Below are 14,957 nucleotides of genomic sequence, written 5' to 3'. Positions count from 1 at the left end.
CGGCACCTCAGCATATCCGAAAACCTTCAGAAGTAGTCAGACCAGACTGCAGCGTTTGTGCGGATTGCATGGAGCGTTCTTCATGTTTCTTTGGTTGGCATTTGGTCAACATATTGCGGTAAGAATTTACAGGTACCATTTGCTGGGCCCCTAGCTGTCATTCAGGTCTGAAAGGGCTATAAACGAAAATAATGGGTAAATAACAAAATATAGCCAAGCATGTGTACTTGCAATTCAGTTTTCCACGAAAAAGGTAATATACATTTACTTTGTTGCTCTAATAGTTCTACGCTTTTACATGTTAAAACATTCCTTCTAGTGCACACACCAGCTGAGAGCTGTTCAGTTGGATGTTTAGCTAGTTCTTGGCAAGTCTTATACAGATAACACTACAGAGACCTGTCAATGTCAGGTATGTTCTCCTAGTTCCAGTTATATTATCAGTAGACCTTGGATTTCAGGCATAAACTTATTTTGTTCCTGAAGAGATAACTTAAAGATGTATTTACATGTTCCATGTATTAATAATGTTAGAAATGTTGGTCCTACATACATACTGAACTTCTCTCCTCCTTCATTGCTTTCCAAAGTATGTCCTTACTGTTCAATGTCAGTCTTCACCATGTTCTTATACCCGAGTCTTGGTCACCCTCTTTGTCTTTTGTCTTCAAGTTTTAGATCATACACTTGTTTCAGTAATCTCTTATCTTCCATGCGTCGCATATGTCCATGCCATCTCAGTCGCTGCAATTTATTCTGTCCTGCAGTCTTACAACTTGAGCCTGCTTGCAGATTTTCTCAAATCTCATTTCTGCTTCCTGGATTCTACTGACATCTTTACTTCTCATGGTCCATGTTTCGCAATCATAGATCAGGATTGGAACGTAATAGGTTTCATATATGACTCGCTTACATTTTGTTGGTATTTTCTTGTTCTAAATTACGCCCTTAACTATTTTGTAGAAGTTGCTACCTGTCTGAATTATGTGGGAAATATCCTTGTCTATAGAACCAGTGTTAGAGATAACACTTTCAAGATATTTGAATTGATGGTTCATCTGTAGCTGTTTCTCCTCCATTTCAATGTGTCCCACTAGTTGTCCATATCTTTTCATGACCATATCCTCACTTTTCTTTTGGCTGAAGATGAGTCCATATTCTTTAGCAGCTTCTGTCCAGGAGTTTATTTGTTCTTGAAGGTCTTCTTTAGAGTCTCCCCACAAGCATATATCGTCAATGAATAAGGTAACTTTCATTTTCTTACCTCCAATGGTTTGGTGTACTTTTCTCTGAACCTCGTTCATCACAGTGATGAAAAGAAGTGGAGACAAAAACCACCCTGTCTTAACCCAGATTTTCCAGTTTTGATGTATTTCCAGGCATATTCCACATCATTCCATGTTAAGTCTGTCCCATTATCAGAGCCAGACTTGTATGAGATAGTACCGTATTATTGAGTAGGCTGCATTGCAATTCACATTTAGCAATTCATCAAAGTAAGTACTCCAAGTCTCTCCGATCTTATCTTCAGTGATCAGATTTTCATTATCATCTCGTAGGTATTTGGAGTGCTCTTTATCTCTTTTTCTAATTTTCATCATCCTATATAACATTTTCTTATTACTATCAACATCCTCTTTCAATTCATCGCTCCACTTGCTCAACCACTTCTCTCGTTCTTCTGTAACAACCTGTTTTGCTTGTTTTCTAGTAAATTTATAATATCATTTTAGTCATTCAGGACAAATATTTCAGGTTCCCTATGGGAATCAACATCTGTATCATCTGATGGCCAGGCAGGCATCAATTTTTGAAAATGAGACAGTCTCATAGTGCATTGGCACTGTCGGTGGCTCCAAGTAGCAGTATGCAGTGGCCTCCACGTTATGCACTAGCCATGCATCTTGGTGGGTGTGCTATTTACCAACTGATGAGCCTGATTTAGCACACTGGGATGAAACGCTGGCAACCGGGAATGAGTTAACTGGAAAATTTATAATAGCCAATAACGGACCAATTATATTGTTATTATTCACTCTGACTCACTAGATAGTGCCGCACCTCAGTCAGCACTGCATGGCAATACTACTTGTTGCTATCCCATGACTTTTGGTTCTTGAGTGTGATCTACATGCCATGTAACACTTGAAATAACATTTCCATTGTCTTACTAAAGAATTGATTACATGATCCATTGTGTACTCTTTTTGTTTCAGATTGTTGTTGCTATAGTTGCTGGTATATTCCTCTTGTTACCTACAATTTATGAACTAGATGATCGCACTGATGAAGATACAGATCGTTATACTGATGCTGAAAATGGCCTGACGTGGGAACAGTATCAAAACTATTGTCATCAGCCAGCTTGGGAATTATCATCTGTTGCTCAAGTGCAACTCCAATGTTCTCATCTTGTTGGAACACCTGTCAATTGGGATGGTTATGTCACAGGAGTTAAAATAAGAAGCATCGACAACCCTCTTGAAAATATCTTCACCAGACTTCCATCTGCACTGAAGGAAGTATTAATTTGCTTCTATGGGGAACAATATGACTTTGATTGTGATACGGAGAGAATGACTGAGCCACAGTACAGAAAATGTAAGCTGTTAAAAGGATTAAAGCGAAGAAATTCAAAATGCCACTTAGAAATGTGGAACAGGTAAGACAGCATGTGCAGTAAATAGATTATAGATAAACATACCTATAATGATATTGACAATAAACCTGACATTGACCACAGTTGCAGTGCTATTTTCATTATGGGACGATATTGAGGTGGTTTGGACAAGAGAAAGAAGGTAACAAATGGAGAATTGTGATCTTAGTTTCCATCTTTTTATTATTATTATTATTATTATTATTATTATAGTTATTATTAACAGATACATCGTAATTGGGAAATATCCCGGTGGCAGTGGTCATTTAAAGTAGTGAGATAATAAAGTAAAGTTAAAACATAATTACCCAACAACAACAACAACAACAAGCATTTCCATGGAAAGAAAATATTATAAGAAATACTGATAATACCTATTCATATAATATTGCTAGTCTTGCTTATCATTGTTTATTTGGTGCACAATTTAAATTTGATTGTTAAAATGGTAACTCCCATAAATAATTATTTTGAAATTTTGTGCTTGATTTGACTTTTTCATCCAAATGATTTTATTTTTTATTTTTTTGCTAGTGGCTTAACGTCGCACTATTGAATGTTTTTTGGCGATGCAAGGATGGAAAAGGACTAGGATTGGGAAGGTACCAGCCATGGCTTTAATTAAGATACAGCCCCAGCATTTGCCTGGAGTGAAAATGGGAAACCACGGAAAACCATCTTCAGGCTACGTGACCCTAACCGCATGGCTAACTCGCTTGGTAATGAATGTCCTGTACATCAAACTTAGAAATAATATGCATATAACAAAGTACTATTTCTGAACATTTATTTATTTACCCCAATGTATAGGTTATTATGATAGTGACTATTCTACATACTTGCAGAGTGGAAATTTTAGAGGTTCTAAGTGCCATTTTCTTGAAAATAATTTTTTTCTGTTAACAGTGTTCCATGTACCATTGCCAATAGCTTTATGAAGTTCGAAGTGCCTACATCACTTAAAAATAGCTTGTGCGGCTGTGAGCTTGCATCCGGGAGATAGTAGGTTCGAATCCCACTATCGGCAGCCCTGAAAATGGTTTTCCATGGTTTCCCATTTTCACACCAGGCATATGCTGGGGCTGTACCTCAATTAAGGCCACGGCCGCTTCCTTCCAACTCCTAGGTCTTTCCTATCCCATCGTCGCCATAAGACCTATCTGTGTCGGTGCGACGTAAAGCAACTAGCAAACAAAAAAAAAAAAAATAGCTTGTAACTTTGCCACAAGATGGCACATTTTCTAACACAAGCTGCATTTTCTGTGTTCCATGTGCCATCAGCTGAAAGCAATACTTCCTGCAAGAGCTACAGTTGGTAACGTGTCAGTATTGTATTGAGAGTGGTTACTCTCACTCGTTTCTTACTGTGCTGTCTTATGTGTGTATGTATGTCCATTCTGTAGTTGTTTCCTAACACAAGGTCAGGGATGAGGTGAGATGGAATTATATGGCAGTTTTTACAGTCAGATGTCCTTCCTGATGCCAACCTCAATTGAGGAGATAATGAAGATGAAATGAATGATGGTGAATGAAATTGGGTAAGGAAGTGGAAGGAATGAAAGGAATTGTTCTGGCATTTGCCTGAAAGTGAAAATGAAAACCACTGAAAACCATTCTCAGGACAACTGACAGTGCAGTTCGAACCCACTAGTCTCCCAGATGCAGAGCTTGGCTCCATAGCCATTGTGTGTTAACATGCACGGCCACGTGGTTTTGTTATCTTATATCACAGGTAAATTAAAATGAATTGGGGCATTTTAATAAAATGAAAAAGGGGTGAAGGTTCGTTCAGAGAGGAACAACACTGAAAAATTGTGTTCATAGAAAATCAAGCGAGTTGGCTGTGCAGTTAGGGGTGCGCAACTGTGAGCTTGCATTCGGGAGATAGAAGGTTTGAATCCCACTGCCGGCACCCTTGAAGATGGCTTTCCGTGGTTTCCGCATTTTCACATCAGGCAGATGCTGGAGCTGTACCTTAATTAAGGCAACGGCCGCTTCCTCCCCACTCCTAACCCTTTCCTATCCCATAATCGCCATAAGACTTATCTGTATCGGTGCGATGTAAAGAAAATTGTAAACATTAAGTTATGATACTCTTTTTACCTGAGAAGGATTATTGTGCAGCCACAGAACATTAATCAAAGTTTGTCAACAGTTAGTTGTATCTGTGTAATTTCATTTTACTTTTGCTGTTTTTGCTTATTCTGTTTAGCCAGAACAAATTCAATACATGTTGGTACATGGAACTTTGGAAACCAAAGTAAGAGACTTAGAACCTTCTTTAAAATATGTTTAATTCTATTTAGAGTAACATTAAAATTAGAATTCTGTACCTGATATTATAAGTATGAGTGTTCTGTTACATGACATAACCATTAAATTGTAATTCAATACTTAAATGTGTAAGTTAAGATGTTTTTTGTCTCCCCTGCAAAATTTAAAAAATGGCGCTTAGAATCTTTTAAATTTTGACCCGTCACATAAAGTTTTCTGCCGTAAGGCAGGTCTTCACCCAGCACTTCTCCATGCAGTCCTGTCTTCTGCCATTTTCTTCATTTCCTTGTAGCTTTCTGCTATCCTGTCACTGTCCACCATCTGGTATCTTCTCTAGCGTCTTCCTTTCCTTCCGTTCACTGTTTCTTCTATTGCATCCTCTGACAAACACTCTCTTCTTCATTCTAATGACATATAACAACTTTCTCTGTTCACCAATTCTCCCCAACACCACCTCATCCCTTTCTACCTATGTTATCCTCTCTGTTCCCTTCCACAACCACATCTCAAATGCTGCTAGTCTCCATTCGACCTCGTTTCCCAGGTCTCGACTCCATAAAGTGGTACTCTCCTAGCAAAACACTTCACCAGTGTCTTCCTAAGACCAGTATCCAAGCATCCACAGAGAATATCTTCTTTCTCTCGAAGACCTCCTTGGTCACGGCGATGCAAGTATTTATTTCCCTCCTTTATTATGCTTCCAAGATATTTGTCAACTGACACTTGCTCATTGTCTTCCTGGTCTATCTTGACATTTGCCCTGTTCCATTTTGTACTGGTCACCATGCTCTTTGTCTCACCCTTATTAATTCTCAGCTGCCTCTGTGATCAGTGGTAGAGTGTCAGCTTCCAGATCCCAAGATAGCGGGTTCAAACGCGGCAGAGATAGTCAGATTTTTGAAGAACAGAAAAGAGTCCATTCGACACTCCTTGTCGTATGATGTCGGCTTGTAAAAGATCTCTGGTGACACATTTGGTGTTTACCCGACAAAATTAATTAAATCTCAGCCATAGGCACCCAAGAGAGTTTCGAATTACTCGGTCTGTCATATCGTAGGCCTAGAGTAAAACGGAACATCGAAATTGACAAGCAGATAGCCAGATGACATCAAATTGAAATGTCTGCACACGGTAGCTGAGGCCATACAATTACATTGGCCTGCGAATTCAAACTTTCCGATCATTGCATGAAGTTTACATAGTGATCTTTTATATTTTGGGCATTCTGATTCCGGAACTGAAGTCAGTTTTCCCCTATCACATCAGGTTTTTGTGCAAATTCAAAATGAAAATTTGATAAATATGCAGCACGCGCATATGCAAGATTACTGTTATCACATGTAAAGAACGCTTCTTTCTTATTATTTTCACCCATCTGAACACTCCTGTCTCACACTGGTATACTTATGAACATAATCTAAAGATATGTAGTGTATTGTGTTAACAGATTTGTAGAAACACACAGCCAAATGGACCAAAATTTACCACACATTAAGCCTCATAACATACTGAGAATGGTAAGTCTACGGTTTCAATTTTATAATGCCTTACCTTAGTATAAGAAACCTCTTCGCCTTGCTTTTCATGTGTGAGTAGTAGTTAGACCTTCTCTCTTTAGTAACCAGCAGTAATCTGCTAGCATGTTTTTGTTCCATTTCCCATGATATCTGCGTTCCATTTCCTGTAGATCCTGATGGAATCTTTCCCCTTGCTCTTTGCTCAGCATTCCTAGGTTCTCAGGGAAATAGCCCAGATGTGAATGTAACATGTGCACTTTCAAGCTCATTTTGCAGCCTAAATTTTGGAAAGAAACAAGCAATCTATCCACCATTTGTTTGTAGGCTGAATCCTTTGTGTTTCCAAGAAAGTTTTTGACCACATTCCGGAATGCTGTCCATGCCGATCGCTCTGCAGTGCACATAACGTCCTCAAAATTAGCATCAGAAAAAAGTTTTCTACAAGGTTCTATAAGCCTTATGTGGTGCCCACAGCTTGTCTTGGTCTCCAAGTTTCAAGCCAAAGTAGTCATAGTAGGCCTTTCTCACGAACTCGGTTATATTGCGCCGCTGTCTCATCAGCACTAAACTTCCACATACATAGCAGAATATGTCTGGATTGTTCTTGCAACCATGTCATGACATGTTGATAGACGTAAGTTCAATAAAAATATTAACACAGTATGTCACTCACATATAGAACACTTATGAAGACAAAAGTCTCTTTTCACTAGCAAGTAAAACACAACTCAGACTGTTGCAGACCAAGCACAACGAGAGAATGACACCACTCAGCCAAAACCGCGCGTTGCCGGCTATGTTGTACATATTTGCTGGCTCTACACTCTGAGCGTGAAAAACAGGACTACGAGATGGCTGGAGGATGTTGAATTAATAAAATAATAAAATAAATTAATAAAAGAATATGGAAATCTAAATTAAAGCAACACTCTTCTTAACAACGTAAGAAGTGCATGTGATGAAATAAACGTATTATAGGATTTTCGAGAAAATGTGATGTGATGGGGAAAAATAAAGATCAAATCCTGATTCAGGATGCAGAAGTCATCCTAAAAAGCAATACAGGATGGCGGCAATGAAACCGTCCAGGACGGTGGTGGTGGTGGTGGTGGTGGTGTTGTTGTTGTTGTTGTTGTTGTTGTTGTTGTTGCTCCTCAAGAGCTACCATTCAGGTTTGCTAGCATTGTATTTATTTCTTGTTCACTCTGTGTTAACAAAACCAATTGCACTCTAGCCTCCTGCCACCAACATTAACTCTTCTCGTTCCATCCAGGTATTTCCCTACGATCTCTTCTGGGTATACTTTGAACAATATGAGAAGGAGGTAGCAAATTTGTCTAACTCCCTTTTTAATCTTGGTTTTCTCTTTCATCTCATTTTCTATCTGTATTCTGATCCATTGTAAGTACAAACCATTGAGTCTCTCCTTTCCACCTTTGGATGTTCATCAGCTTCTTCCATTGTTCTCTGTCAAAGGCATTCTCAGTCAATAAAAATAAAAACATAAACTTTCCTTCCTTTCTCAGTGTACCTCTTGCCTATAGTTCTCAACAATCCAATTTCATCGTTGAGGCAATGTTAATCGAATACTCTAAGATGTTCTTTAATTGCAGGGAATGTAGCTTAGGCCTTTTTTTTTTTTTTTTTTTTTTTTAAAGAAAAGCAGAAATATTACCTTATAATACCTTGTACTACTGTATTATTTTTCTAAAGAAACCATTCTTTTTATGTACCGTATGTTCTTTTTTTATTTTATTATGGGAATATCAATGTTATATCCATGCTTATACCATTGTTAGTGTCCGTTTGGCTCTGGGTGGAAAAATGATTCACTCCACTTCTTTTATTTTATTATGCTGGTAGGGAGTATATTCAAGTCTCGATCTTGTGTAACAAAAATCTACCATTGCAATAACAACCAAGCTAAAACACTGAACAGTAAAGCATATACTGATATATTCTCTTGCAATGCATAATTACCCTTGACGATTTCAATTCAGTAATCTATTTGGAGTTGGCATACCAACAGTACAGCTGTGACAAAATAATCACTGAATCACAGGAATTACCAACATGTTCGTGAAAAGAAGAATCCATACAGATGTGGATGGAAAAATATTAACAGGTCGTTAATGAACCTTTGGAATTACGATAGCAGGGTGGCATCATCACTGGCTTCTCACCAGTGCAGCTATGTTTCAAATCCTGGCCAATGCTTGTGGGATGTTTGAAATGAAACGGCGAGGTCCCGTGGCTATGACCACAATATCGACAGTTGTATAAAACTAAGAACTTGTCTTTAATGACCCTGTGGGCATACAAGAGTTAACACATGTCGCTTCATCTTAATGGCTAATAATAATAGTGAACACAATATTAAGTGAATATGTGAGATATTTTTGAGAAAAAATGTCATTGTCTTCAGTTTTTAGTGGGCAACAATTATGTAATTGAGAATAAAAGGTCAAATATTCTAAAACATTTTTTATAACCATAAAGAACTTGATAGAAATTTAATCAATTTTTCCCGAGTTTTCAACTTTAAACAGTTATAACGTTTAGACATAGTTTAAGGTTGGTGTCACTTTCATCATTGAAAGGAGGACATAAAGGATATTTGTAATGAATACTCATAACCTTTACTTCCATTGATCTGAATATTCAAAACAATTAGAAGCAGGGAGTGTGTAGAAGTTGGATATACTACCTAAACATACTATTTGCAATTGGTAACAGTGGTGTTAGTTCCTTTCTTTGTAAGGAGAATGATTTAAATACCTTATCCTAGGTTTTTAATGTATTCAATATCTGGAACTGTTGCATAAATATCATACAACTGCAGCTTGAGAGTTGCTCCCTACAAAATCCCAATACAGTATTTTTTAATAGGTTAATCTAATTATAACAAAGGACAGCAGACAGGATTACCACACATAACTTTCCTACTTGCAGTTCCAATCCTTACCTGATTTATTTTGGCATTAAAGCATTCCATTTTGTCTGTAGCTACTGAATAAACCCCTGAATTTTATCCATTTATAAACTTGTTCATTTCATGCACGGTAGTTACTAAAGAAAGGATAGTCTCCTCCATACTGGATTGTTAATTCTGGAGGAAAGGAGACTTCTTCAATTTTCTCCACTGTTTCAATAAAAATTTAGCCCATTAGCTCAGTCTATTTGCATTTTTACCAAATGTACCCATCCAGACAGCCAACATGATCAAACAAGATTCACTGCACCCTGGCTGTCACAAAAAGGCCTCTTTTTATGGTATGATATATAGAGCCTTGAATATTCCCATGTCCAAGAAAGCTTATAAGAAAGAAATTAACACCACCCACACTTTAGCATACCTTGGGTTTAATAGTAATTTTGTTGGCAGAATTCTCAATAAGATAAAAAATAAACCCACCACCACACTTAAAAAACAAAAGAAAGAGAATACTGATTTTGTCACCTTCACTTTCAACAGCAATAACCTATACCAAATCTCAAACATTAAAAAAAACAGAACCTCAATGTCGCCTTTAGAACTAACAACACTATTTCTAAACTTTTCTATAACACAAACACACTTAACAAATCCAACAAACATTTGCAATCAGGGGTCTACAAGTTGATGTGCAACCAGTGTGATGCCAGTTATATCGGACAGACTGGGAGAAACTTTCAAATCTGCTACAAAGAACATTTTAATGCAGCTAAATACAAAAGATTTTCTGCTATGAGTGAACACATGAAAGATTACAATCACTCATTCTTCACTATAGATAAAGATCTAGATATCCTACATATAACCAGAAAGGAAACTTTATTAAACATTTTAGAAAATATTTATATTAACCTCGATCAAAAATCCAGTCCCATCCATAATCTTAACGAAATCCAAGAAAAAACAAACATCCTGGTTGACACAATAATCAAGAAAGATCTTAAGCAAAGGCTCTATTAAGTCTGTCACAACACGCATTACTGGTCCGACCTCTCATCCTTCCACTCACTCTCCCTCCCCTCACCCGCCGTTTTAACACAACATCAGAATGGTCGCCAGTCAACACCAACCCAACCTGATCTATACAAGCACAGGGCTGGAGGAAAGAGGAAGTGAGTAACATTTTACGACTCTTCATATTATCTTTTACTTATACTTCATTTTTTGTTCTCATACTCGGTTTTTGTTTTCACTTTTAGATTGTATTCTCCATGAAGAAATGTAACAGATTTTGCAAAACTTCACTCCGTTTCCAGAAGCATGACAAATGGAACAACATTTAACAGTCTTCACAATTTTTAAGTATTTCCTCTAGCCAACCAATAGTTGTATTAAATACAGTTGGACACACACTTACAACTAAATCTGTCCAAGTTTGAAACACAGATTTCCATTGCTTTTGTTGATTGTATTTTAAGATTGAAACTGTACATTTTAAACATAGATATTCATTGCATTTGTTGATTGTATTTTATCTCAAGTTTTTTATGTATCACTGTTTTTTGTATATGTCTTTCTTCCTTGTATCATTTTAGCTAATGATGAAACATGTTCTATGTAGCCTTTTAGACAGAACATTTATCAAATGACAAAACAGGTGGACTTTATACAATTAAATTATTTTAGAATTTTTCTTACAAATGAATACAACATAATCACCTCTGTCTCGATCCTCCTCTACTGCCTGCTCTATGCGAGGCTTTTTGTGAATAGGCTGCGACAAAAATTCTCCGCTATTTGGCAGACGTAGACGCACAAAGTTCTTAACGCGTTATTATGATGACAGCCTACAAAACTCTATGCAATATAATCTTATGTTCACTGAAACTTGTAAATTACATCACTAATATTAAATATCAATAACATTACCTGTATGAAATCGTAGTTGGCCTCTTCATGTCACAATTGAAAGATTTTCCCGGATGAATGCTTGGAGTGATACACCGGGTAGCTAATATTGTGTGTGCTTGCCAACGCAATATCAGTTAATAGAGCTTTTACGAACTTGGTTAGGATAATGTTTACTAACAGTTTGGTCATATTCTTTTACCTCACACTGTAACAGAACACATTCTGAAAGGGAAGAAGTAGCAAGTCCTCATTATGCTCGTAAGTTTGAAGGACTTCTAACATACTCCTGCAGATGCTTCATCAGAGCAACAAAATTGGGTATCAGAGTCCTCCTCTGCCCTGATACATATCAGTTCCATTTAGTGGTGTCGAAACTGTAGGCAGTGAGGTGTTGCTGATGCAAATGTCACACTCCATCCTCTTTTCAACAACACGAACCAAGTACCCACAAATTAGGACTTGATTTTGTGTTTCTAGATTGATTGGGACATTATCATTTGGATATTTGATGTTGTCCAAAATGTCTGAACAGGAAGACATTTGCTTTGTGTTTGCTTTGTGATTGTCCGTCAAAATTCTTATCACAAGGAATCCACTATTCTCCATGGCTTTAATCACCATCTGAAATAAGGTGTAAAGGCTACAGATGCAGGAGTAATCTGAGGATATCCTTTATTAGGACCTTGCCTGGATATAGCCGACAGCCACTATTCTCTTAATTACTTTCTAGATGGTATTTCTTTGAATTGTATCTCTTCTGACTGTGCACCACCTTGCCGAGATTTGTGAAATGGTAAGCAACAGTTGAACATTTTGGGGGAAAATCTGAAGTTGCAGTTCTACAAAAAACTTGCACAAAGGGAAGAAAACAAGTACACTTTAAAATAACTTTTCAATATCTATAAGCACAACATGATTAATTAATTTCACAGTTCTGTACAAACAGAAATGAACAGACACTTTTACTCATTGTACGAAATAACTCAACTTTTCACACATATGCATACATTAATAACACAGAAGATTGTGCGCCTATGACTGCACTCTTACAGTGACTTGAAGAAGTATTGGTATTCGCACCTTCCTTTGTTAAACTAATGGCATAGTGCAGGCAGTGTAAGAGGATCGAGATGGCGGTGAACATAATTAACCACAGTAGTCAGTTTCTATATTTCCCTCCTTTTATTGTTCCTATTTCTTATCTGTTCTCATTTTTCTACCTCTGTCCTCACTCTTTCCCTGCTGCCTACATCCTTTGGCTGGGGTATAGAATGCATCCACAATATACCGTATTCTCTGCCTTCCATAAGAGGTGACCAGATGGTGGAGCTCTCAACTTAGAAGTGTGCAGGGTGATCATTGCCCCCATAGTCAAATCTGGTGTGGCTTAATTTACCATGAAGCTTATCACTTCTGTCTTTGCTAACTTCCTTCTGTCAATTCTTCTTCTCTTCTCATCTTAACTGTATTAGCTTTACAAGGCCTAGGGAATCTTTCCAACACCTTTCATGGTTCTTCCTTTCTTTTGGTGATACCTTCATCCTTCAAACAGCCAGATCTATTCGTTCTCCTGTGATTATAGTTAATAGGGGATGATTATCTCATATTTCTTTGATATAAACTCATACAGCAACAATCACCACCATCATCTCTCCTTCCTTCCATTCCTGTCCTACTTCTACCTTCTAACCATTCTTATTTTATACTATTCTTGTTAAAAACAATTTTGATTACAAACCTGTAAACTGCTGAACATAGACCTCTATCATAGGTTATTAAGCAAATGGAAGAAAGGGAATTTTAGTAACATATAATGCATAGCCACTGTAAGATGCTCTTGGGTCTAGTTCTTATTTGAGAAATGTATCTCTCTTTACAGGTATGAATTTGAGGTACGTGTAAAAATGAAGTCTGGAATGTGGGGAACTGGTGCTGAAGTACTCTTGATAGCTGATAATTCATTCCGCAATTTTACCCTCGCCCTACAGCCTGGTGATCGTGTATGGTTTGCAGGAATACTTATGAATGATGGAAAAGGAGACAATTTGTTAGGAGGTTCCAAACCTCAAGTGGATTTGGAAGAGATAGGTTGTTTAGGCTGTCACAGAAGTGAACTAGAAATTTATAAGAAGACAACAGTAAAAGTAAATGCAGTGTCTCTCTTTAGTTATGTTTATACTGGAGTGAAATTTGTACTAAACTTTTTATTTAATCCTCTTGTGATATTTAAATAGAATCTATATTTCATATTGAAATGCCTGTGCAATTTAATAGTGTATATTATCAAGCTTTATATTTCACCATTCTATTTTACTGACTGTGTAGCTGTAAGAAATGTAATGTGATAAATGTACTGTGCTATATTTTCTTAACATATGTAATAGTGCTTTGTGAACTTGAATAGAAAACTTGTATATATGTAATTTAATATATGACCATGTTTAGAGATCCATAAGATTCTATAAGGACATGTATAGTGGTACAAAAGTACACTGCTTATCTCAAATTCAGGAGCTTTTAAAAAATTTAATTAGAAATCTGGGAAGATTATTATCTGTATTTTTCTTTTGTAGTTCGGCTTAGTTTGAGCCAATATTGGAGTCATAGCTGACAGAAAATCTCGTGCACCTATGCCATCTAAGTTTCATTAATTAGTTTTGTTGGCAAATGCTTCATTGGGTGGCTTTCTCTTTTGGAGATGACTTCTGTGTTCAGGAGAGATTCCCAATCCTTGCTGTTATTCATCCCAGGTTCAGAATTAAAATCCATGAGTGTTTTTTTTTTTTTTTTTTCTTTTTTTTTTTTTTTTAATTTTCATATCAGGAAGCAAATGCAAATAAATATCAATTCTAGAGAAGGATAATTGCCTGGTAAGGATAGCCTGTTAAATGGAGGAGTAAAAAAAACAAACTGAAGAAATACTTGTGAAGAGAAGAAATATATGCCAACTTATTTTGTTAACTTTATACTGGGATCTGTACAATACCTGAAGAATTGCTTGTCCAAGTGATGAATATATGAGAAGTGGATGGATATTTGTAAGACATGCAGCTTGAAAGATATTAATGAATGTTCTAGAGCAGGGGGTCTTCAATTACTTTTCCCTGGGGTCCGTATTGATGGCAATATTGCAGTACAGGGGGCTCAAGCGTCCTAATATTTGGTTGAGTGAGATAGGTGTTAATCTTGCTTACGGTGATTGGTTATTCCATATAATAATTACAGAAAAAAAGAAAACTATATATTTTAGTAACAATTAACACTGTAGGCCTATTTCCAAGCTTTTTTTTTTAGACTTAACCAGTGGAGGTTTTACATACAATACATTCACACATAATTAACATTTTAGATCAATGATATTTTAAATCCAATGAGCATACGCATGTTTGAAATATACAGTTCACCCAACCAACCTCATTAATGACAGAAGTAGCATGTCTTGTTTTGTGAAATATTTTCAAAGTTTGGAATATACGAAGTTCCAGCAATGGATTAGCAGTTCCTCGAATGTTCATTGGTAATTCTGGATCTGATTATTTTTTTCAAAATTCATATTGGGAAACATACTTTTAAACACATATGTTGATCCAGATATTGTCAGCATATATTTCAAAAACTTGCACAAATTAGGGTATGAATCTCTACCAAAAGAGATCCAAAA

At 36.7% G+C, this 14,957-nt stretch overlaps 1 protein-coding gene across 1 annotated transcript in view; it reads left to right on the top strand.

The window, feature by feature from the left end:
* Positions 1 to 14,062, top strand: part of wfs1 (wolframin ER transmembrane glycoprotein wfs1) — an 85,680-nt gene extending 71,618 nt beyond the window's left edge. The window contains exons 7-8 of the mRNA XM_067144140.2: positions 2,217 to 2,662; positions 13,176 to 14,062. Coding sequence (XP_067000241.1) covers positions 2,217 to 2,662; positions 13,176 to 13,530 — 801 coding nt within the window. The 3' untranslated portion in view covers positions 13,531 to 14,062. The remainder of the gene's footprint in view (positions 1 to 2,216; positions 2,663 to 13,175) is intronic.
* The last annotated feature ends 895 nt before the right edge of the window (positions 14,063 to 14,957 follow it).

This window comes from Anabrus simplex, chromosome 3, assembly GCF_040414725.1.
Source record: "Anabrus simplex isolate iqAnaSimp1 chromosome 3, ASM4041472v1, whole genome shotgun sequence".
NCBI lineage: Eukaryota > Metazoa > Arthropoda > Insecta > Orthoptera > Tettigoniidae > Anabrus > Anabrus simplex.
The sequence above is the reverse complement of the archived record's forward strand: the minus strand, read 5'-3'. Positions and strand labels throughout refer to the sequence as shown.